Source organism: Micromys minutus (genome assembly GCF_963924665.1).
Source record: "Micromys minutus genome assembly, chromosome: 26".
Taxonomy (NCBI): domain Eukaryota; kingdom Metazoa; phylum Chordata; class Mammalia; order Rodentia; family Muridae; genus Micromys; species Micromys minutus.
This window is the reverse complement of record NC_137961.1, coordinates 18,954,091-18,979,969: the sequence shown is the minus strand read 5'-3', so window position 1 is coordinate 18,979,969 and position 25,879 is coordinate 18,954,091. Positions and strand designations below refer to the sequence as shown.

The 25,879-nt window shown below is 39.4% G+C and overlaps 1 protein-coding gene across 1 annotated transcript; it reads left to right on the top strand.

Annotated features, from left to right (window-relative positions):
• The first annotated feature begins 8,590 nt into the window (after positions 1-8,590).
• OTUD6B (OTU deubiquitinase 6B) lies at positions 8,591-23,675 on the top strand. Its single transcript, XM_080938711.1, has 7 exons — positions 8,591-8,754; positions 9,351-9,502; positions 11,708-11,788; positions 16,274-16,586; positions 18,364-18,425; positions 20,670-20,776; positions 21,523-23,675. Exons 1-7 carry the CDS (start codon positions 8,673-8,675, stop codon positions 21,605-21,607), a joined length of 882 nt encoding a protein of 293 aa, XP_080794837.1. The 5' UTR covers positions 8,591-8,672; the 3' UTR covers positions 21,608-23,675.
• Positions 23,676-25,879: the final 2,204 nt, after the last annotated feature.

The following is a 25,879-nucleotide window of genomic DNA, read 5'->3' as shown; positions in this document are numbered from 1 at the left end:
CTGAGGCAAGGCCACTCCCCTGTCTTAGACCTAGTCAGTCAGCCTTTAAGGTGCTTAGGGCTTTTCTGATTAGATCTAACAGAATACAAAATAGAAATTAAAATACAGCACATATAAACATTTCTGGAATACTTAAAATTAAATTTTAAAAAATTCCCATGAAACTCCATTTATTTGAAAAGCAAACGATCCTAAATCAATAGCCACCGCTTCTACTCTAAGAAACTAGATGCAACAAAATAAAAAAAAAAACAAAAACAAAAACTGAAGATTAATAAAATAAACAGTACATGTTGGACCTAGTGTTTTCAGAGGGAACACAGCCTTGCCAAAACCTTGATTTTGGACTTTTGCATTAATAATTGTGAGGCAATATATTTCTTTTTTTATTTAATCATCCAGGTTTTGGTATTTATTTTTACAGGACAAACCAATGCAAATTAGTTCAGCTGGTGAGACCGCAATGCTACTAGTTCTACTGTAACATCAATTTACATGGATTTGTACAGTGATCAATCTGGGGACTGAAATTAGAGAAAAGAATGTAGAAACTTTATTTAAGAGTAATGTTACTGGGCTGGAGAGATGGCTCAGTGGTTAAGAGCACTGACTGATTTTCCAGAGGTCCTGAGTTCAATTCTCAGCAACCACATGGTGGCTCACAACCATCTGTAATGGGATCCAAGACCCTCTTCTGGTGTGTCTGAGGACAGCTACAGTGTACTCTCATAAATAAATAAATCTTTAAAAAAAAAACCAAATAGGCTTCTAATTGATAATAATATAATCAGATAAACCAAAACAAACACATTGGAATAGGACGAAACAAACATAAGGAAATCACCCCAAGAAAGGCACAAGAAACAGATATACATACATATACTGCTTGTTCTCACACTGAGAAATCTATAAAAACACAAAACCAGAAGAGGGGAAAAAGAAGAAAAATTAAAATGAAAATTGATAAAATTTAGAAGAGAAAAATCCCCAACAGGACATTATGAGACAAGGAACCTCCAACGATGACATTAAATCAATGTTCTGTTAGCCTCTAACACTAGGTGGTTGGCCTACCCCCAAGAGTAGTTTGTTTCCCCAGTGAGATTTCCTTGGAGAAACCTAATTTTCATTTGCAAGTGGTTATCAGTTGGAGATCGCTTCTGGGTTAGCGACTGGAGTGTGTATCTATTCTTCCTTTCCCTTCTAAGACCCCACCTGAAGCAGACCTATGTAGGCTATGTGCATGGTGCCCCAACCTTCGTGAGTTCATGTGTGTCAGTCCTGCTGTGTCTACAGGACCTTGTTTCCTTGGTGTCCTCCATCCCCTCTGGCTCTTACACTCTTTCCATCTCTTCTTTTGCAGGGTTCTCTGATGGAGACGGGATGTTCAAAAGTCTCTCACTCTGGCTTATTGTATGGCTGTGGGTCTCTGAATTTGTTCTCATCTACAGCATGAGGATGCTTGTTTGGTGATGTTTAGCAAGATCCTGATCTCTGAGTACAAAAGAATGTCAGCAGGAGTCATTTTATTGGTACATTCTTTTAAAAACAGTATATGGCTTTACCCTATATCCCTGAACGATTGGCCACTCAAGTAGCATATAAATTTAATTTCATGGAGTGGGCCTTAAATCAAACGTGTGGGTTTGTTACTGCCACAAGTTTTGTGCCAAGATTGCATTAGTATATTTTACAGTCAGGATATCAGTATAAATTAAAGGTTTTGGATCTGGTTGCTTTCTACATTTCTCTTTCGGAGTGTGCAGAGTACCTTCAGGAAGCAAGAACACTAGTTTAAGTCAGAGCAATGGCTCTAGGGAGGCACCAGCTTGACTTCTCTATGTTCAGTGAGATGTGCAGGTGTTATCTTCAACAATGAGGACTTTCCATTGGTTTGTGCAGAGCAACCAATAGTTTCAAGAACAGCCCAGTTGTTTGAGGAATTCCTTGTACCCCAGTTTTGGATTGCTGTTTATATTTTCTGCTCCCTCAAGGGGGTGCCCATACTCAGGTGAAATCTTAATTGTTCCGATAAGATTAGAGCCTGTGATTGGGCAGTGGAAGGAAAGGCGGAGCTGAAAATTTTAGTCGAGAGAAAGAGAAAGGAGAGACAGAGAGACTGAGAAAGATGGAGGACGAAGTGAAGATGAAGGAAAAGGAAGATGAACCAGAGCATGGACAAGCCGCACGTAGCTAGGGATTTCATAGATGGGAAATAGAGTAATATTGGGTGCATTTGCCCCATTTAAGTGTGCAGCTTGTATTTATATCAATTGAGTTTTGTGTTCTTTTCGAGGGCAATTTGAGGTTGGAGATTTACCATTATAAACCTGGCTGGTATATTACAAGTCTCTAGTGTTATTTATTTATGGGGCTCAGGGGCTTTGAGTGAGTGGTAGCTGGTTTTTGCAGGCTAGCTACAAGGGGTGGGTGGCCGAGAAAGTGCTAGTGATTTGGCAGCAAGCTAGCCATAGGGGTTGTTGAGATTTAGTGTGGATCGCTTATTAAAACTACACACAACAGACCCCTTAGGCTGATTACCCAATATAACCAATTCCTGGTACTGGAAACTTCATTTGGTGGCAAGAGATGTCCAGTTGGGGCTCTGTCCCTCCTGTCATCTGGCTATTTCATTTAGATGCCCTTCGTATATGCTTACATTTTAGGAAGTTTCTACCGTGTTAGCTTTCCATACCACCTCTCACGTGGTCCTTAATTTTGTCTGTCTCTTCCCATATTTCCCTCCTCATTCCTCCCCACGTGATCCTCCCATTCTAGTCCATCCTCCACCCATTACCATGTATTCTATTTCCTTTTCCTAGGGATAGCTACTTGCCCTCCCTAGTCCCTTACACTGTAAGTACTTTCTGTGGTTCTGAAGTTCACAGCTTGGTTATCATCAACTTAACAGCTAATAGTCACATACAATGAATACAGCCATATTTGTCTTCCTGGTCTGGACTGACTCACTTTGGATGATACATTTTGTATAGTTCTATCTATTTACCAACCTCTCTGGACAGTGTGGCTGGTGGATTCCCAGGGAATCGCAATGTAGTATTTTATTTAATATTAAAGAGTTAGAATAGTAACTCTACAAAGATGGAGTATAAAGACCATCTAAAGAAATATGTATTAAGAACAGTATTAACCAGAGTCGGATGCTCACAGTCAACCATTGTACTGAGCATGGGGTCCCCAATGGAGGAGTTAGAAAAAGGACTGAAGGAGCAGAAGGTGTTTTCAACCCCATAGGAAGAACAACAATATCAACTAACCAGATCCCCCAGAGCTCCCAGAGACTAAACCACCAACCAAAGAGTACACATGGGGAGACCAATGGCTGCAGCTGCATATGAAGCAGAGGATGGCTTTATTGGGCATCAATGGGAGGAGAAGCCCTTGGCCCTGTGAAAGCTTGATGTCCCAGTGCAGGGGAATGCCAGGGTGGGGAAGGTGGGAGGGAGTAGCTGGGTGGGTGGGGAAACACTCTCATAGAGGCAGGAGGAGAGGGGATGGGATAGAGAGATTCCAGAGGTGGAAACCAGGAAAGGGGATAACATTTGAAATGTAAGTAAAGAAAATATTCAAAAAAAAAAAAAAAAAAAAAAAAAAAAAAAAAAAAAAAAAAAAGAACAGTATTAACCAGACAAGGGATTATAAATAAAGGTGATAGTTTAAAATGGCATAATCTTTATTCTTGTGTTTAATGTGTCTTTAAAATTTTAATACTGTAATTTGTTGCTTGCTTTTATGAGATAAATGTAATAAAATTGTTTTGTTTTCTCCTTTTTCTCTAGAGCTTTAATTCTTAATTCTATTTACCATGCTACTTGAAACAAAGACCACTAATGACCAAATTTGAGTCTGGGTAAAAAGCTACTAGTGAAGTAACCTTATGAGAACTCATAAGATTTTCAAACCTTGGTACCACAATATTTATTTTTACAATTTAAGTAGAAAGATTTTTTTTCAGCAAAATGAAATAAGAACATCACACACTTCACAGAGAGTAAGAGACAAACATGAAAATTGGATTAGTCAGTCTTTTTCCTTACTATTGCACTTGCTCCAGAAAAGAAGTAAGTATTACAAGAAGAAATAGCCTTGACATCCAACAGCAATCCCTTATTTCTCATTACCTCTTTGCTACAATTCACTGTGCTCTGGATTATGTGATCTAATGAATTCTGACTCATCACTTAAAATCTCCCAAGATCTATCTTGGGTTTCTTTTTAATCTTTGTTTTTACAACATTTTTTTTTTTTTTTTTTTTTTTACTAAGTGCTATAATGCAGAAAAAAGGCACAAACAAGCCTTGAAATTAGCTTGGTTTTGCTATTCATCATGTGGTGCTAAGCAAATGAGTCTCATTTTCATGGCTAGTGGTTACAGAGTGTAGATCCTTGTCATTGATTTACTTTCAAGTTTGGTACTAATTGGCAGCATCAGCAACATGTGATCTTGAAAGAAAACAATCTTAGGTTTAATTCAAACAATACTTGCATCTTAACAATAATCTCTTGCAGATTGACTGCAAGCTAATACAAAGGTGACATCATCTTCAGTGTATTACTACAGTTTATATTTGAACTACTGGCAATGTTTCTATTTACCTATGCAGTACTAGTTAAATGATTAGATTATGATTTTGGTGGTTTTATAGTTGGGTATTTGGTTGATTAAAATGGTGAGGTTGCAATAGTTTGGTTTATAATAATAAAAACATATATATGAGCAAACTAATGTTTAATAACTTTTACTGAGTACTCACAACACAAAAGGCACTGCATTAAAGAAAAAAGCTTGTAGATGCTTAGTAAGATTTTATCCCCCAATTCCATGATGTTGTTGGTTTTAAATAATGTTTATATTAGAAGTTCTTAGGGAGCTGGAGAGATGGCTCAGTGGTTAAGAGCACTGACTTGCTCTTCCAGAGGTCCTGAGTTCAAGTCCCAGCAACCACATGGTGGCTCGCAACCATCTGTAATGAGATTCAATGCCCTCTTCAGGTGTGTCTGAAAACAGTGACAGTGTACTCACAAACATAAAATAAATAATTCCTTTAAAAAAAAAGAAGAAGTTCCTAGGCTTTACTCTATTGCAAACTTAAATTCTTGCCTTACGCATACTTCTTTATTCTAGCCCCAAATCAGATTGCCACCTGAGCTTACTTCTGGGTATATTCCTTAGCCCATTGTCAGATCCTGCCTGAAGCCTACTTTGTTGTCCTTGCTCAACTTCAAATCCTTGCCTAGGGGCTCCAGAAGCTCTCCACACCTATATGTTAGCATTTCTCCTAGGCTCTACCCCACAGTTACCTGGCAACAGCCTGGTATGCCTAACTCACTATAAAAGGGGTAGTTTGCCCCCTCCTCTTTAACCTCTTACTATCCTACTCTCTCCATTCCTTTTGTCCCTGCCCCTTCTCCCTCTCTCCCCATCCCCCTTCTCTCCACAAGTTTCTGGCTGAAGAGGCACGCCTTCCAACTCGCCATATATTCATCTATCAAACATATTCTTGGCTCCTTCTTTTCTTTTTTATAAAACACAACACTATGTACATAGATCCAAGCTTCATTCCTTTTAATAGTATTCATACCATAAAATTTTTCATGCAAACTTCCCCCCATGTTGGCCATTTCAGTCGGTATTCTCAGTTAGCTCCATTACAGCACTTGCTATGGTCTACCTCCAGCATTGCCGTTTTGTTTCCTGTCTGGTAGCTATCTTATATTGTTGCTGTAACATGCCTGTCAGTCATTGACAGAGAAGTGGCTTGGCTCAGAGCAAGGATCTGCTGACCACATAGCCTGTTTTGTTCTATATGCTCTGAATAGTCTGTGTGAGGCTTGCTAATCTTAAGAAATTCCACAAAGCCTTTTGCAGGACCTACGAAATCAAAGGTCAGTTGTGTCTAAAATAGCTTGAGATGGAGCACTGACCACTGAGCAGTACTTCTTGCACCTGTGTATGAACTCACTGTGGGTTTTGTCGGTTTTTTTCTCCTTTATAAGCTGACAGAGAAAGATGTCCATTGTCATAGTTCTGAACTATGTCCCTGTGCTGACCAGTATTAGGGTGTGTTCAATAAACCATCCCTGTCTGACTGAGATCCATATTCATGTGGATGTGGTTTGTGGAGTGACTCACAGACCACAATATCATTAAGCAAAAAATTTCAGAGATAGTTCTTTGCTGACATATTTTCTTTTTTCAAAAGTTATCTCTTTTCCTGGTTCCCCCCTCTCCTATCTCCCCTTCTTCTGCTTCTATGAGGATGCACCCCATCCCACTCACCCACTCCCACCTCAACACCCTGGTATTCCCCTGAGGAAATGAGCTGGCACAGGACCAAGGGCCTCTCCTCCCATTGATGCCAGACAATGCCATCCTCTGCTACATATGTGGCTGGAGCCATGGGTTCCCCCCCATGTGTACTGACATATTTTCTTAATCCATGAATATTTAGGAATTTCTTCCAGTTGCTATTTAGTTTTCTGTTGTGATAAAATACCACAACGAAGCCAACTTACAAAATAAACAACTTATTTGGCATATTTGGTTTCCATGTAAGACCCAAACTGAGTCTTATCTATTTGAGGCTCTCGTGAATGAGACAAGAGATCAGTGATCAACGCAAAAAGCAAGAGGTTTATTAGTCCAATACACTGGGTAGCCTACATCCAGAGGAGAGGTGACCCCAAAAGGGTTTTACAAGCAGTTTTTATACTTTTTAGGGCTACAGGTTACATCAGCAAGGTTATAATTTAAATTCATTGGCTAAGCTTAAAAGCCTTTGAATCTATTGGCTAGCAAGCACGTGGCAGGTCATGGGATCAGAGGGTCAGGTGACTAACAGTCAGTACAAAGGTGTTCATGCTCCTCCCAAGAACTATGGATGGAGAATGGAACTTGGCCTAGCCTTGACCTGAGGCAGTGGATGTAAGGCTGGCGAAAGCCCCTAGGGTCCTTCATTCACAGGATTAGAGTCCTTGATGGTGGAGTGGAGCCAGATGGTAAGAGCTGACTCTAAGGGCTTAGGCCTCCAATCACAGAACGGAAATCAGGAAAACAAGACTTCAATAACAGCCCCAAGAAAACTGGGATGGCACATTTTTGGAAAAAAAAGCCCATCTCCAATGACATATTTTCTCTAGCAATGCAATACCTCCTATATCTACCCATATAGCACCACCGACTGGGGACCATGTATTCAAATATCTGCACCTTGAGGATACATTCTCATTCAAACCAACTTCCACTAGCTGGCTCTACTGCCCGAGGCCCACATCATAATGCAAAACACATTAGTACAGCTCCAAAAATTTTTAGCCTTAAATTTGGCAGCGTATACAGCTCTTGTAGAAAAACTACTTTTCTGTATGATTTGATTGCATTGCTTTCTGGCATTTAGCATTGTGAGAAAAACACTCTTAGATCGTAACTTGATTTCTCAGTCTAAATACTTATACAGCGCACCCAACCCTGATATTAAAACAAACAAACAAACAAACAAACAAACAAAAAACCCAAAACAGTATGCATTTAGATGCTTTCTCCTCACGAAGATTTAAATGTACCCCTTGTAGGTTTACACACTTGCAGATCCAGTTCATTATTCATCTCTGGAAATAAACCTTCAGTTTGTTTCAGAACTATTATTTCAACTTCATTTGTTTTGTTCTGTCCCGGGCATTCATATAGAAATATTTTATTTATTTGTTCATTAATTATTTTTGAGACAGGGTCTCACCTATGTAATTCTCTTGTCCTGGAACTCAGTATGTAGGCCAGGCTGGCCTCAAACTCACAGATTTGCCTGCCTGACTTCTACGTGCTGGGATTAAAGGAAGGCCCTCACCACCACGATCAGCCCTAAAAATATTGGACCAGCAGTCTGGGTCTTCCACTCCCAACCTGCCCTCCACCATTCCGTAAGAATTCTTGTTTGACTTACTAGTTTGGTTTTGAGGCACATATAACTTACATTTGTTAAGCCTTGACGCAAATATTCAAAACACCCCGATATCACTGTTATCCGTGAATTCAACTCTTACCATTGAACTTAGCACATAAACTTTACGACACTTAGTCCTTTTCATATCTTTCTCTATCATCACCTACTCAAGAGCAGGCATTTCTTAGATTACTTAGCTTTTCCCCCTTTTACCACATTGTAAACAAACAAAAACAATTCTCTACTGTGTGATCGAAGCAATGTAAAGATCCTTATTGAAGACAACCCACGCTTTCATTAAAATAAAGAAAGAAAAGAAAAACTTTACAATATGCCTTGGCAATGGGCACAAACTAATACACAGCGTTCCGAAGCGCAAATCGAAAGTTGTGCGGAAAAGAACGTCCGTGACGTCATCTTCGCGCGCCCCGTCAGGGCCAATCGCCTGGCACGTAGCTTTGTGCTGAAGCCGCGTGCGCTCACAGTCGCGGAGTCCAGCTTCCGGCTCACCGCCCAGAGCGGTCGGAGCGCGCAAGCGCCCTAGCCCATGTCGGCATCTCCGGGTTTCAGTGGTTAGAGCTGGATCCGGAGCCGCCTTGAGGCGGGGCTGGGCCTTCCCGGCGGCCAATGGCGCCCCGGGTGAGGGTTGAAGGGTGGGAGGCGCTGGCCCTCTTGAGGTGTGGAGCTCCTCCAGCGCGTGTGCTGGTCGTCATGGAGGAGGTCATGGCTGAGGAGCTTGATGAGGAGGAGCAGCTGGTGAGAAGGCATCGGAAGGAGAAGAAGGAGCTGCAAGGTGACAGGAATGGGGCTGGGAATGGAAAAGTCGTCTACACCCAGGGCTGGGAGCCTGGCGTGTGCCCTCTGGAACCTGGAGGGGCACATGCCATGGATTCGCCTAGGCTTCCCGTCAGATAACTTTTGGCCAGCCCAGCTTTCCCCATTCCCTCGGCCCCCTTATTTGCAGTCCTCGGAGGTGTCCCCGTGAGCGGCCTGCCGTGGACCCCAAGCACGTGCTGCTGCTTGATGTGCCTGGAGGCCAAAGTCCTTGACCTCCTCTGCCTCCCTTTGCATTCCCGTCCTAATCCCGACACCCGGCCTTAGAGCTGTGGTCTGAATTGCTTCCCCTTGTCTTGACGGTCACAGAAAAGGGCTGACATTTTATCTAATTTTTTGAACCTTGGTTTTGTCCTGTCAAACCAGACACATTCAAGGTTGTGTTTACCTTGGGTCCCAAGCCTCATCCGGGCCTTTCTCCATAGCTGATTGTTGTGTCATGATTAATTGCTTCTATAATTGCATTACATTCTATAATTATGCTTTTCCCCACCCTCTTACTGCTTTTCGTTTTTCTTCCCGGGCTCGGACATGGGGGTTTTGATGCCTTTTTAGCTAAAATCCAGGGAATGAAGAATGCTGTTCCCAAAAACGACAAAAAGAGGAGGAAGCAACTCACGGAAGATGTTGCTAAATTGGAGAGAGAAATGGAGCAAAAACACAGGGAAGAACTGGAGCAGCTGAAGCTGACTTTAAAGGACAGTAAGGTATGGGGAGCAAAGCTTGTCTCTGAACCCGTGGAAACAACTGTCTGAGTGTGTTCACTGCTTATCCACTACATGTTCACAGTTGGTTCTGAAATCAAGTTATACAGTCACACATCACATTTCACGGGTTTGTGAAACAGAGTGCCTTGTGCACGCTGACACCTATGTGGATTTGGAGATGACCTTGAACTTCAGAACCTACTGCTTTGATTTCAGAGTGCTGGGATTACAGGCATTCACGACCCCTAGCTTTACATTTCTTCAATATTTTTGTAAGCAGATTTATGGCTGTTTTTTTTTTTTTTTTTTTTTTTTTTTTTTTTTTTTGCCTATGTGAACGCCCGCTTTGTTCAGAGTAGCACTGTAAGGTACTAGCTATAAAGTAATGTAGGTGATCACACATTTCCAGTAGGAAGCCAGCTTAAAGAGATTAAGAACTTTTGTCTTGTCTTAGTTATTGAGGTGACAAAAGCTAGAATTCAAAACCAGCCCCACCTTTATCCCCTGTGAATTGTTGCATAGTTGTAGGTGTGGAGGGTCATACATTCTACAGCCTGAGTTAACTGGTGAGGGGAATTTCTTAGTTTCGTGTGAGGTCTCATCTTCCATAAGTTTTGATTCGTTTTTGTTCTGTTGACATGGGAACAGTTTCTGTGTGTCCATTTACACAAAGTATTAAATATAGTATCAAAGCCTTTAATTTCATTTCTCAGTCATCCTGTTCCTGGCCTTTCTTACTATTAAAATACTTTTATCACCAGCCTGGCTTGGTGGTACATGCCTATAGTCCCAGCACTCAGGAGGCAGAAGCAGGGAGGTTGTGAGTTTGAGGCTAGCCTGGGCTTCATTGCAAAACCCCATTCTCAAAGTCCAATAGCAGCAATAGAAAAGAAAGTGGCAAGAAAACTTCTATCTATAGACCTGCGAGGATTCTTCACCAGGTAAGGTGATTGCTGTTAGACTTGATCACCCGAGGTCTATCCCTAGGACCCAGCCTACCTGGATCAAAGGGATTAACTTACAAGCTGTCCTCTGACCTCTACATGCTGTTGTGGCATGTATGTATATGCACACATATTCATATTCTTTCTCTCTCTCCCACACACACTCAACTCACTCTCTCTCACACATAGACACACACACAACAATGTGTGCTGTTCTGTTCAGAAATGTTGATAACATTGTGGTAATTGTGTTTCTGGTTGTTTTCCCCCTGTATTCTAGTAGCAGGGTGTTTTGTTTGCTCTGTAGGCCTTCATTTTGAAGGTTTTCTTCATAGGTTTCCAGAGAAAGAAAAGTTTGGGTCATAGTCCTTTGTTACTTTCCTGCTAAGATGCAAATTCTCCATTCTGCCTTGAACTGTTCTGTCATTAATTAAACTTGTTTTGTGTTTGGCCTCTCCCCAAATTCTTCTGTTTTTGTTAATATGACTGTTAGTTTTTATCAGAATTCAAAGGGGGAGGTGGTAGAAAAAAGAAAGAAAATAAAAAACCCCATAAGATTCATAGAGTTGATTAGGAAATTTTAATAGTTTATCACCAGGGATATAATATAATCTTTGGAGACTTGTGTGTTTGTCTCAGATACTTTGGGTTATTTTATATATTTATCATACTAAACTAGTTTGACTTTATATTAATTATATATTGAGTTATATTAATGATTACTAAGTAACAGTAATTATAAGTATTCAAGTCGAAGGCTAACTTTTTTAAACAGTGTTAACATTTGGATCTAAGTGTTGTAATTGTTAGTAAAGTTACCAGTTTGTAGCTAGAAGATAGAAACTGCTCAGTTTTAACCTGAAGAATTAGTGCTCATTAAGCTCAGGCTAGTAAACATGGGAAGTGACTTGTCAACTTTAGGATATGAAGGTAGTAATGAGCACAAAGGATTTTCTAGGTGAGCATCCTAGGGTAGGAAAGACTGTCCTTAAATGAAAGTATTTAGAGCAATGGACTAGGTTCGGGAAGGACAGAAGGTATGCAGGATGAGCCTAGTGTTTGCAGATTCGTGGAAGTACAGAAAGGTGACACAAGTGTGCTATCTAATTCTGTGTCTAATGTTGCTGCTCAAAGTGGAAGTACAGGGTTGGATACATTTTTAATTTTCAGTAACAATTTAGTAGCCTAACACTTTCAATAAATTAAAACATTTCTCTCTTTTGTCTTCCTTTTTTTTTTTTAAATGCTTTTGTTTTTTCAGATAGATTCTGTTGCTGTTAACATTTCAAACTTGGTAATTGAGAATCAACCACCTCGGATTTCAAAAGCACAAAAGAGACGGGTATGAAAGTCATATCACATGTATATAAGCTAATGCTGTTGTGTGCTTAATACTTTCTTAGGTATTATATAAAAAGATAAATAGAAAACAATTGGAGTTTCTTGTCAGGAGACTGGAACTCACAAGTCCTTACCATATGTCAGATAATAGTCTAAGCTACTTATATTGAAATCTCATGTCCTGACAATCTTGTGAAGTAGGACTTTAATTCCCGGCCTTGTATGGAAATTAATAGATATAAGAAATAAAAAATAAGATACTTTGTTTGCAATTATAGTAATCAGGGAGGCTAAGGACTGTTTCCTTCTTAGATAAGTACTTTATTATAGACTTAATTTAGAAATTTTAAAGAGTGGGGTCATATTATGACTAACGCAAAAACCCTGTTTAAAAACTAGTGCTCAGGCTGAAGTGAAGACTTGAACTTAGAAATACAAGAAAACACAGATCCAGAGTTCTCAGAAAGTTATGTTGGTGTTTATATAATGGCTAATATATAATGGTTAATGACATTGAAAATGCAGAGAAGGGAACTTCAGTGTTGAGGATTGGTATAATTTGAAGTAAAGATAAATGTTTAGACAAGGTATTGTATGCTGGAGAAATAATGTGGAAAAAACAAATGTGAAATGAGATAGAGCATTAGATTTATTGGAAATGATGAATTAATGATCTTAGCATAATGAAAATGGCAGGAGGTAGGTAAGCCATTCCACCTTAGAAAAGGAAGTTTAAAATTCAGTATTTGGTTCTGAATACTAGTTCACTAATTGTTGAAGTTCTCTCAGCTCTAAGTGTAAATATATTTCAGAGTGTTTTTAGTACGTAGTATAGCAGAGCATGGAAGATCAAGGTCTGGCAGAATGGGTGTTTCTCCCCTTTTAAATTGTGCTTTTGAGGGTCAGACAGGGCCTTAGGCTGCTCCCCAGCCCCAGGTATGGTTTGAATTTCATGTACTCTCATGACTTGCCATTCAGTTTCAATAAGAGGTAAGGGAAAATAATATTTATGAGGACTGTTAGGGGTATTAAATAATTAGCTGTCCAGCACCATAAATATAAGGCCTGGAGAACTGAAGTATTAATAAATAATTATATTTATCGTGTTGCAGCATCTAATGGTAGCCTATTTGATTCTAAAAACGAAGCTACTGTGTACCTATACCTATCCTTTAAAAAATATTGTTACTTCTTTCCAACCTGAATTTAATACATTTCCCAACTAAACTCTTAGAAATTTAGTATGATTTACAGGTGACTGATAAAGCAGTCACTTATTTTCACTTGGCAGAGAAAATCATTCCCAGATTACTGTGTTAATCTAGTAAGCTTTTGTAGTAGAGAACACTAAATGTTCATAATGCTTACCAGAATGGAACCTGGATCCAACATAGGCAAATTGGACATTAAATTATTTAGAACTTATTTTTGCAAAAGCACTAAGGATTAAAAAGCCAGTTAACCACTGGTGGTTAGTGGTAGTAAGACAACTCTGGAGAAAAACATGACATATTTATGGTGATTTATTATAAGGCTCGTATGGGATCTTAATTTTAAACTGGAGAAACATGGGAGCATTAAACTCAGGAAATTGTGCTTAAGAAGAAGGCTCAGTGGGTAAAGTTACTGTCTGTCTAGCCTGAGGATTCTTTGAATTTTGGGAAAACAAAACAGAACTAAGGTAGAAATAAAATGATTGACTTCCAAAACAGAGAATTTGAGAAGTAGAATGAGGTGTGGTTTCTTTATTTTATAAATGAGAAAGATGAGACTTGGTTATCTCAACGAGAAGGAATTTAACACAACCCTAGACTAGTGCTCAAATCATCATGACTAGTTTTGCTAGTAGAGTGTTTACGAGTTCCATGCTCCTGCCTTCCACCTATTCTAGACCTGATTGCCATTCTGTCTACTACTGTCTGTGTAGAATGGTGCCTAAGGTAGGAAACTCCCACAGAGACAAGGATCCGATGGGCTTCACACCCCCATTTACTGGAAGCAAACCCAGTTGCTTTTAATTCCAAAGTAGATCATTAAGTAAAATAAGGTGGTGGTAGAAGTTGGTCTTCTAGAGACTTACAGGGCTTGGGAGATTGGACATAAAAAAGTGTGTGACATTAACTTCAGCTGCCATCTGCTCCAACCTTTATTCTGATTCAGGTGCCTGCATAGAAGGAGCTCTGTGTTGTCCCTGGTCCCTGCTCTGCTCTAACCAGCTGTATGGCCTTTGGAAATCTTTCTGCCTGCTGTTTCCTCAGAAGAGGAAAATGAGGGGTTTTGGATTAGATGATGTCTAAGGTGCTTATTCTTCCTTTCCCCGCTGAAATGGTCTTTAGTCTTTTATAAAGTAATAGTGCCATCTTGTGTTTTAAGATTTTATACCCAGATCCACAGTTGTAGATACCAGTGATGTAAATCATGCTGCTTTTCTTATGGTTACAGCTGGTTTATGTTTTCTTGGAGAACTTACTGCTTTTGTTGAATTCAGCCATTTAAACTCACGAAAGAACATTTGAAGTTCTCTCATGTCATTCATTCAGTTTATTGAATTGTACTTTCCCATTTACTTCTTCTGCCCCAGGGAGTTGAAATTAGAACACGGAGGGCCTTACCTTTCCTTACAATTTCTTTACCATTTTTCCTCCCTTCTATAACTTACTAAACCAAGATTTTCAGATGCTGGAAATATGATGTAGCGGTTAGGAGTACCAGGTACTCTTCCATAAGACCTGGTTTGCTTCCCAGTTGAACATGGTGGCTGTCAGTCCTCTGTAACTTTAGTTCTGGGGATCTCACGGGCACACATACATACACACCCTTTCTGGGTTTCGGGAACCTCATGCATTTGTTACACAGACATAAAGGGGCAAATACTGATACTATACAAGAAAATTAATTTTTAAAAAATTGCAAAATTTAGTGAGTTTTTTTTTTTCCTCTGAGGGTGAAAGATAATTTTCCTCCAAGTGCTTAGACACATTTGTGGTTGAGATTAGAAGGTTGTAAAAGGCTTGGTGACAACCCTCCAAATAGACTGTTCTGCCATCCGGAAAGAACCAACTACAAATGCTGTTGAGCCCTCTACTTTTTAGTACTATGTTAGGATGAACAAATTAATGACAGACCTTTCTTTAGCCAGCCACTTGAAACTTCTCTTGTATGCTAGTTCTGTGGATTGTTTTAGCTGTGAAACAAGAATGTTCTCTGGCTTATGGTTCATAGTAGTTCACATATGGGAATGTTTTCCTTTGTTTCCAAATTTTCCATGGTATTCATTAACAGATCTCATGTTGACTTCATTGAATCCCAACAATGCTTCATATACAGCTATGGGGAAATCTCACGCATTTTTATTTTCTTATTTAACTAAGGAATATAATTGTTTATTATACTATATGAAAATGCCATTTTACTACAAAGGATATGTCACATTTTCTGTAACTGTATTATGTTTATTACAATTAATTGAAAGAAAATCTGGGAGAATATTTACTCAGAGCTTTAGAGAGTTATAGGGGATCATGTGATTTAGAGGGATTTTAGTATAACTGTAATACTTGAATTGTTTGCCAGCAAGTTTTTTAAAATCTATTTATTAGGTGTTGTATCCACCTTAAAAAAATAGATTAAAAATAGTATCTGCCAGTATCTTTCTGGTTTTAACATAGTAAATCCACTGTAGTGGAGTGATACAACCTTGGAGTAGTTTGAGACTAAATATGTTCATGTACTTTAAGTCTAAGGAGAACTGAATCTTGAATTTTTTTTTGAGATAGGCTCTTACCCTGTAGTCCTGGCTGTTCAGAAACTCACTTTGTAGACCAGGCTTATCTTGAACTCACAAAGATCCACCTGGCATTGTACCAGTATGGGGACTGGATCACTGAATCAGTACTTTGAAATCAGCCAGTCAAGTTGTTCACATGTTTTAAAATGGTCCTTATGAGGACAGGTGTGGTTGCAAATGTCATTAATCCCAACATTTGGAAGTCTGAGGTGGGAGGTTGGAGAGCATAGGCTAGCCTCAGCTACCATAGCAAGGCTCTGCCTCAAATAAGCAAACAAATTGGCAGATTTTTAAAGAAGATATCCCTCCACCCTTCCCAGGCACTCCTTTTTTTTCTTCTTCTGTGAAACAAACCCTCACATTGCAGGCCAGGCTAGACTAGAATACTGCAGCTCAAGCTGTCCTTGGGCATGCAATTCTTTTGTATCAGTTTCCCAGGTGTACTTGGAGACCTAGGCCACTGTACCTGGTCTAGGCTTCTTTATATGTTAGTACAGAGGGAGGGGCTCTGAACAGAGCAGTCAGATGAGAAAATTGTCTGCTAAGGGTGGTAGTTATTCCTACAAACCTTGAGATGATCAAAATGGCAGCATTTGTGGGAGAAGGAAATGGCAAAAAAGGCAGACTAATGTCTCCATTCTCATCGAATGTGACATAATTCTAATTATTATCATTAACTGTCCTATCTTCTTGTCTTAGGAGAAGAAGGCTGCATTGGAAAAGGAGCGGGAAGAGAGGATAGCTGAGGCTGAAATTGAGAACTTATCTGGAGCCAGACATCTCGAGAGTGAAAAACTTGCTCAAATATTGGCAGCCAGAGAATTGGAAATTAAGCATATTCCATCTGATGGTCATTGTATGTACGGAGCACTTGAGGATCAGCTGAGAGAACAAGATGGTGCTCTGACTGTGGCTACCCTAAGGAGGCAGACTGCGGAGTACATGCAGAGCCACTCAGATGACTTCCTGCCGTTCTTAACAAACCCCAGTACAGGAGATATGTACACTGCAGGTAGCTTAGCTTCCTTCACTACGTTTGTCAGTGTGTCTGGGTTTCAGATGAAGTGCTTCCTGTGTGTAGCAAGGAAGAGCTTTCTTAATGAAGGTGAAAGATTGTTAACATTTAGACAGATTTTGTTTTTTTTTTTAATTTGAATAGATGTAGATATATTTTGCTTTACCTCTTAAGTACTTAATAATGTAGCTAAAATAAAATATATTAGTTGCTGTATATAAGTCATGAAAATAAGAGAGGAGTAGGGTTAGTCATTATTGAAAGATGTGTGCTTATGTTTAACAGAGTTAAGAGTAAGGTGACATTTTGATCAGTCTTTGTAAGCGTGTGTGTGGACGGCACTGAGACCATGAACAGAATATGATTATGAAAACTAACCTAATCATACTCAGGGAACTCTAATGTTACTTTCAATAAAGTGTAGCTAGGAAGGTTACTAGTTACTTTAAAATTTGATTTTGTAAATCCTGTGAACTATATTCTCTGTTTAAATAAATTAATAATTAAGGTACATTTTTTATGACGAAGTAAAAAAAAAACTGCACCACTTAAGAATAAGAATAAGTCAGAATCTAGAAGGGCTTCTGTGCTGCCCAGAGGGAAGAAATGGAGGGAAGATCTCAGCTAAGGCTACTGAGAGGGTCACTTGGGGAAGGGATGGCATAATCTGACTCCTGTAATGCCATCTGCCCCCCACGGAAGGAGGTAGAGCATGGCAGGATGGGCAGAATTAGCACTGGTGCCGAGTTGCTCATTGTGAGCGAGGCATGCCTTAGGGCTCTAGATAGACCGCCGCAAGTGTGACTTTGTGGTCATTTACTCACTCTGCTAAGGTAGAATATGTCATTTATGGTTCGTCAAAGAAACAGGATTTTGTTCATTCAGCCAATTTTTATTGAAGGCATTAGGGACTATTTTGAACAATGTAGACTTAATAGCAAAAGAGATTAACACACATTGTCTTTTAGTTTTAGCTTTTCTTCCTTTCCTTGGACAGGAAGGATGTTTGGCCCCATTTTATTGTTTATGTATATGGTTATTTTGCCTGCATCTGTATGTATGTACCATGTCTTAGTCCTTGGGAACCAGGAGAGGGTTACAAATAGATGTGAGCTTTTGTGTGGTTGCTGGGAGTTTAACTCCTTTCCAGCTTCTCTGAAAGCAGCATGCATCATCTCTTATTTAGCCCTTTTTAATGTGCTTCATTTAACAGTGTATATGTGCTGTATATTGTAAGTTCAGAGATTAGGCCTTCTACTTGTCAGGGCCCATTCAGTAAAATTTCTTCCTTGGCTAAAACTGACATTGGTGCAGATCATGTAAAGATACATAAAATGACAAGCAGAGAAACTATGTGCTGCTGCCCTGGGGAGGGAGATTAAGCTCATTTGTACTTTGACTCTTTATAGGCTCTTACAGTAAGCCTAAATATAACATGGCTACACATTTTAACCTTGTGCAGCATTTTGCATGCAGTTTTGGCTTTAGAACACTTGTCAGGATAGTGAATATTTGACACTTAGGAGTTGTTGCTTTAGATAATGAAGAAAGCAGTTAATTACATAGGTCTTTGTGTCTCAGGTGGACAGATGGTCAGAAGCAGAAATGCTTTGCTTTTCCAGAGAAAGGTGGTGGAAAGGTGGGGTGGGTGTATTTAGTGTACTTCTAAAAGGAGGTGATACAGAAGGGAGATGTTCTTGATCAGGAATGGTGGGAGCTACAAAAGAGATTGTGTAACGTGATTTCAGAAGTTGTTCTGATCTGTTTCTTACAGAAGAGTTTGGGAAGTACTGTGATGATATTGTGAACACAGCTGCGTGGGGCGGTCAGCTAGAGGTAAGGTGATTCACAGTGATTATGGGGATTAAATCATTTCTGAATCCCACTTGTAGTTTCTATGTGTTTTTCTAGCTAAGCCCAGTTCACTTTAAAGATATCTTTTTCTTTCTGTATTTGCCGTTTCTCTCCTGACAAAGAAATAGGGAGCTATACAATCTTGTGTATGTGATTAAACCATGACCCCTTGAGTAAGTGATGTATGATTTCATCTTAAATAACCCAGAGTTGGATTTATGACTTAACAGAAGCTGGTATTGCATCTGTGTTGTCATTCGAAATGCCAATCTGCTTGGTTTTTCTGCATTTAAAAAAATGAAGACAATAAAATGAAGATTATTTGGTGTGGTGGTGCACACCTATAATCCAGGCTGGTGAGATGCCTTGGATGCTGGCCTGAGCTACTGTTGCAGAAATAACTCCTCCTTTATGTCAGAAATAGAGATGAACCAGGGTTGGACTTAACGTGCCTGTAATCCCATCGCTAGGGAGACTGAGGCCAGAGGAGTAGTTAACACCAGCCTAGGCTATGCAAGATAAAAAATTGTATCTTGTATAAAACTTAAGACATTTGCTGCAATTATTTATTGAATTCCTACTTGATAGTGGATTTCATGAGAAAACAATGCATTCAGTCATATAGAAACAACATAATTTCTTTTAGCACTAATTTTTAAAATGTACTGTTAACCTTGCTTAATTACATGAAAACATCTGTTGAAGCCTGGTGGGGACAGGCAGTCTGAGGTGTTGGGAGAAAGGGTGAGAAGGCAAAGCCTAGGCTATGTTCTGACTTCTGTGCCCCAGAGGATTCTCCAGCTTCATATCCTCTAGTTTTCAGATGACTCAGTAAGACCCCTTGTAGTATGTGCTCAGTGTGAGTCTGAGAACTCAGATGTCAGAAGAATGACTGTAGCACTGTCGTATTCTCCAAAGGTGATGTCTTTGGTGGTCTGCTTCTGAATGAAGATGGGAAGAAGTAAATGTTAAAAAGTGCCATTTTTTTAGCACAGTGTTGTAGTTGGACCTCTCCACCAGAGGGAGCCATCCCCATGTTTTCTCTCCCGACTCCAGACACAGCAACTGTTCCGCTAGGAATGACAGGGTAGAGACTGAAGAACCTTTAATGTAAAGGTTCAGAGTGGTACGGTGGTTTACATGCTTAATTCTGCTACATTGAGAGGACTTGAGACACTTTTAAAAACCATCTTTGGAAGGATATTGGCTCATTTATTGCTTGTGAATTTCTTTAAAGTACACGTTTTCAGAAGTCAGATAAATGTATATTGGTGATCAAACCAAAGCCAAAAGACAATATTATACAGTTGTGTGCACGAGCTCTTGGGTGTGTGGTCACAAGAGAGCCCCAGTGCACTTCTGGTAGTCAGGGATAGCTTTCCAGAGCTGATATTCTTTCTACCATATGGATCAAATGTAAGTTTTGGGGTTGGTGGTCAGGACCTTAGCCTGCTATGCCAGCCCGCTGGCCCTATCATATGGCGTTTTGAGGACATTGCTACGGCTTTGCATACTACTCTGTGCTAGTTTTAAAAAGTTAGAATGTGTTTCAGAAGAACATTTTTCAAAACAGAATATGGGATTTTATTTATTTTATTATTTCTTTTGTGTAGCATAGAATCCATCCCATATTCTTGAAGTAATTTTTAACATGAGGATGTTGGAAGGTTAGTGCTGATGGAGTTGATTTAGTTAGGAATTCAGGTTCCAGACTTAGGCTCCTCAGTTAAACATAGGTCCTAGATTTTCTTGTGTTTGCTGAAAGTTACAGAACTGTGGTTCTTGATACTGCACCAGCATCATCTGAGACGCCTTTAAAAGGGAGCCTCGTGCTTTGCTCGATCTACTATTCCCTGTCCTTTGGCTGGTAACAATTTGGTCTGATGCGTAGCCACTGGTTCTTAAAAAAAAATGGCACCATTATGAAAACTGGAACGGTTTCAGCTTCAGAGATTGTAATAAGCGGTCTGCCCAGCTTGACATTGTATTCTTTACACTACTGCATGTCCAAGACAGCTCCTGCCTTGGATGCAGTCACTTATTAGTTTATTCTTTCAGCACTTCACAAAAGCCTAGGTGTCCGCTTACCTGAGCTCTTGGTGCTAATACGAACAGAGCAAGTCTCTCCTCTAACTGGTTGCCATTCTATGCATGTACTTCAATAGGTTGTGATTTGAGTAAGATTTGTATTTTGTTTTTCTTGCTAATCCATTTTTCCCCCTGTAGCTAAGAGCTCTGTCTCACATCTTACAAACACCAATCGAGATACTACAGGCAGATGCTCCTCCTATTATAGTTGGTGAAGAGTATCCAAGGAATCCGTTAGTACTAGTGTAAGTACCTAGGAGATTTTACTGTTTTTTTTTTTTTTTTTCATAATTAACACAAAAAGGCATGTGAAAAGGTATCAGGTTGAATATACTGACTAATCACAATGCTGTAAGCAGCTGAATTAATTCTGCTCCTGTTAAAGGCAATCATAGAACTAGAAAGCATCTGACTGTGATTACATAATTGCTTAGACTATTGAGGCTTTTTTATGAGTTAAGAATAAAGTTCTTCAAAAGGCTGTGAAATTTTGGGATTAGTATTGTGTGTCGCCCCAGTTGGCATTAACAGCACTAAGTTTTAACTAGCATAAAATCTGTGGTCACCCTTCATGCTGTGAGTAGTGTATTTGCATGATTGAGAATTGGCCTTTCATACTGAGTTTGGAGAGATTATTTCTCTAGATTTTTCTCGTGTGTGTGTTTGTGTGTGTGTGTGTGTGTGTGTGTGTGTGTGTGTGTGTGTTAGCTATTTTTACCATTAATAGTCTGAACTTTAGTGAAACTTTGAGCTCATTGAGCCTTCGACGTCTTAGCCTTTGTGCTTCTAGTGACTGGACTGCTTGCTTCCAGAACTTGTCACATAATGCTGACCTCTTAATGAAGATGCTCATCATGTTCCATTCATGAGATCTCCGTGGACTAGGACATTCAGATTATTATAGTTATATAAAATTATATGTCTGTATACTGCATATACTTAAACATAGTAAATAACTCACCAAAAAGTAATTTCATTCTTTTTATTTCAGATACATGAGGCATGCGTATGGCTTAGGAGAACATTATAATTCTGTTACACGGTTGGTGAACTCAGCTACTGAAAATTGCAGCTAGTTTAAAGAACGTTACACTGTTCTATGGAGTGTGCCAATCTACCAAGAGCTAGATCGTTGTAAATGCTACTGAAAAACACAGCTACCTTCGATGAGTTTTATGAATAAGCTTACTAACAGGCTTTTAAGAAGTACATTGGACTAACTTTAACTAGTGCTCTCAGTGGCATTCTTACAACTTAGTCTATTGAGGGGAATATCATTCATAGCCAAGGTGTTACTCTTCCCACTAGTTTTAGTTCTGCACATTCTGACTTGGAATAAATTTTGTTTTAAATTTTGGCCCCACAGCTTTATGTTCCAAAAGTAAGGATTTCAATTTAATTTTTCTTAAAAGTCTGGAGATCATAGTCTTAAAAGTCTCTGTCATCATAGGAACATACCATAGTGACAGCAGGTTTACCAATGCTTATAAAGTGCACGATCCGGTGACTTCCGTGTTGCTAGGGTCAGCAGTGTGCTGCTTTTTATGCAGTATATCTCTGCTGCTAAGAAGAAACTACTTCGGTAGTTAAGAATTTTTGAATACTGACATGAGAATCAGTATAGTTTAAAGAAATGAAACAATCAGTGGTAAATAGGTATTTATTGTGTCCGCTTTGAATCTTTCTAACAAATTGGAGATTCCCTTTTATGCATGTGTAGCTTTAAAAGTCTGTAGCTCTTGCATTGCTGGTGTTTCAGCCAGAGGCTGGAGTTAGAGTCGAGCCTTATTTCTCTTCACAACTGAGAAAGTTTACATTTTCCACACTACTCAGCTGCCCCACGTTCTCTAGAACTTTCCTGCTGAGAGGCATCAGTGGTCTGTCACTGCTGGCCTGGGGAAGGTGGTGCTGAAGGAGGCCATGGCCGCATTCCTGCCCAAGTCCTCCCGGCTGTCCTAGCAAGAGCTCTCGTGTGCTCACTTTCTGGGTTCAATGAAAATCGAAGCTACAACTTATTTCCTTACATAATGTGTCACATTTTTTCCACACAAATATTTGATTATTTTATATATAGGAAAAGTTGAAGGCTGCTGTTGAGAAGCACAGAGCTGTGTGGTGAAATCAGTACAGAAGAGTTTTATGTGGAATGACTCATGTTACTCATTTTAAATCTCTTAGAACAGTGTTCTTTGTAAGAGAGTTGTGCCCGCACACAAGTGTGTTTGCTGTTCTTGTGTAACAGGTTCCACGGATGGGGCACAGCTTTAGTAGAGCCCTTGCCCATTCTAGCACCAACAAAACACAATAATTTATGGAAATAAAACTTTTGTTGTTAATTTTTTTTTCCAAGTTAGAAATATAACTAAGATTGAACATCATGCTTATAATATGTGGGCTTTTGATCTGTGTATACTGTCTGTGAGTAAATAATGGACCTGTGATGTTAAAAGCAGGCAGCGGTGTGGCAGGCTAGCAGGGACTGGTCAACAGCAAGGACGTTCTGAGGTCATTCCAGCTGATTAAGACATGTTCTGCCTGCTCCACACTGTATTCTGAAGGGTGTCTGCTTTGTAACTTTTGATCCTTTTTTATTCTGAAATTTATAAAAGCATGAAGTTGTAAAATACATGCTTTGAACTTATTTTTACGTAATGTTATGTTCATGTTACATTATCAGCCTTAAGGTGTAACAAAACATGAGTTATTGAAAATTCTGTCTTCAACTAAGATTCTGTAATAACTCATTAATGTTTGGTTGTTTTGACAAGAATTCAAATGTACATAACTATGTATTTCAAATTTCTGTTTATATGTTTTATTTTTAAATGGCCAGTATATTTATGAATAAAATGTATGGCCCACTTCTACCATTTTGGCTATGAAAGGAAAAGTCTTTTAAAAATGGTAGATGTGAATTTAAGAGCATATATGCAAATTAGGTTTGCTGCTGCTGGTCTGATGGAACTTCAACAAGCTTTCTTCAGTCCTGATTGGAAACATTTATGTCAAAATTTTGGAATGTGTCTTTAGCCAAGAATTTTATCTACTTACATATATTTATAGCCTGTAAAAAGTAAAACAAAGAATGTGTAACTATTGTGAACAAGATAGCTTTGCTCATGTTATCTGATGTTTACCACAAGAATAAATGATAAAGGAATCAATGTGTATGTTCAAATTTTCATTTTTTTAACAGTTTCAGAATTTACCAGTAGAACTCATTTTTGCTTTTGAGCTTTATCCAGCTTTTATTTATTTTGTTCACATATTGAGAATGTTGCAATCATAGATTCTTACAGTTAAGGGCCTTTGAATAAATACAGGAACATATTATTATTATGCCCAAAGTAAAGAGAGATAATAAAGTAGTGGCCAGTTAAGCTACTGCTTTTAGAAATAAGGTGGAAGCTTAGGACTACGTTGATCAATGGATGTTTATTTTGGATCAGTAAGTTCTAAAAACATTGTGTAAGATTTATGAGGTTCTTTGGTTTGGTTGGCTCTTTTGTTTTTTAAAGAAGGGCATCAGTGAAAGGGCATCTGTGCCAACTGGTGTCTGCAAATTGGCACCTGCCCACAATTAGTGGCTTGGTCCAATTGTCACGAGCCAGTGGGAGCAAAATCAGTTCATTGTTGAATGGAATTTCATAACTTTAGCTTTAGTTTTTAACTTTAGTTGAGCAAATGGTTTTTTTTTTTTTTTTCTCTATTTAATTTATCTTATTCAAAATCTTTCTTGGCTTTAAACTCTGGTAGCATAAGTTTTTTCCTTTGAATCCACCCCTGTTTTCTCTGACTCTCTTTACTGATATCCTCACTGTTATCGATCACACTGACTGCCCACCCTATGCTTTAATCACTCTCCCCTCTCAGCACCCTCACTGAACACCTACCCCTCTCACTGGAAACTGCCGAGCTTTATTCAGAGCTTCACCTTTCATCTACTTTCCCCAGTCACATGGACCCTTCTTAGGCACTTGTCTCTGGACCCTCACCCCAGGCTAGGCTGGTTAAGTGTGACTCGAGTGCCTACACACTGAGAGCAAGTTGCTTGCGTTTGTTTTTCTTTTCTTTTTAAAAAATATTCTTAATTTTCTCCCTTCCCATTCTCCCTTCATGAACACTTCACCCGTTAGCATCCTTCTCTGGGGCATCAAGCCTCCACAGGACCTCCCCTCCCACTGATGACAGAAAAGGTAGTCCATATCTGCTACACATGCAGTGGAAGCCATAGGCCCACTCATGTATACTCTGGTTTACTCCTTGGGAGATCTGAGGGGTCCATTAATTGAATTGTTCTTCTGGCTCCTTCAGTCCTTTCCCGAACCTTTCCTTCCCCCTCCCCTCTCCACCCAGGTCCCTTTCTCCCTCTGCCTCCTGTGATTATTTTGTTTTCCCTTCTAAGTGGGATTGAAGCATTCACATTTTGACCTTCCTTCTTGTTAAGCTTTATATGGCCCGTGAGTTGTATCATGGGTATTCTGAGCTTTTGGGCTAATTTATCAGTGAGTATATTCCATGTATGTCCTTTTGAGTCTGGATTATCTCACTCAGGACGATATTTTCTAGTACCTTCCATTTTCCTGCAAAATGCACCAAATCATCATTTTAAATAGCTGTGTAGTACTTCATTGAATAATGTACCACATTTTCTGTATCCATTCTTTTGTTTAGGGACATCTGGGTTGTTTCCAGCTACTGGCAATTATAAATAAGGCTGTTTTGAAGCGTCTTTTGGGTATATGCCCAGGAGTGGTATAGCTGGGTCCTCAGGTAGAACTATTCCAAAGTGGTTGTTCCAGCTTGCAATGTAATGTCATCAGCAATAATCTCAGGGTCATTTCCCTTATGACTAACGATTTCTTTAGGCGCTTCTCAGCCATTCTTGTGTTCTTTTAAGATTTATTTTATTTACATGAGTACACTGTAACTGTCAGACATACCAGAAAAGGGCATTGGATCCCATTTCCTATTACAGATGTTTGTGAGCCACCATGTGCTTGCTGGGAATTGAACTCAGGGCTTTTGGAAGGACAGTCAATGCTCTTAACCTCTGAGCCATCTCTCCAGCACAAAGCCTGCAGTTCTTCTTGTTAACTGTTATTTAGTTTGGGCTAGAGAGATGGCTCAGCTCCTCTTTCAGAGTCTGAGTTTAATTCTCAGCAACCACATGGTGGCTCACAGCCATTTGTAATGGGATCCGATGCCCTCTTGTGTGGCTGAAGACAGCGATGGTGGTGTGCTCACATAAAATAAGTCCTAAAAAAAAAGTTGTAGCTTAATTGGTGCTCAGTAAATGCTTGCCAAGTGTCATTGTCGTATATCATTTGAGAGGAGAGACTTGAAAT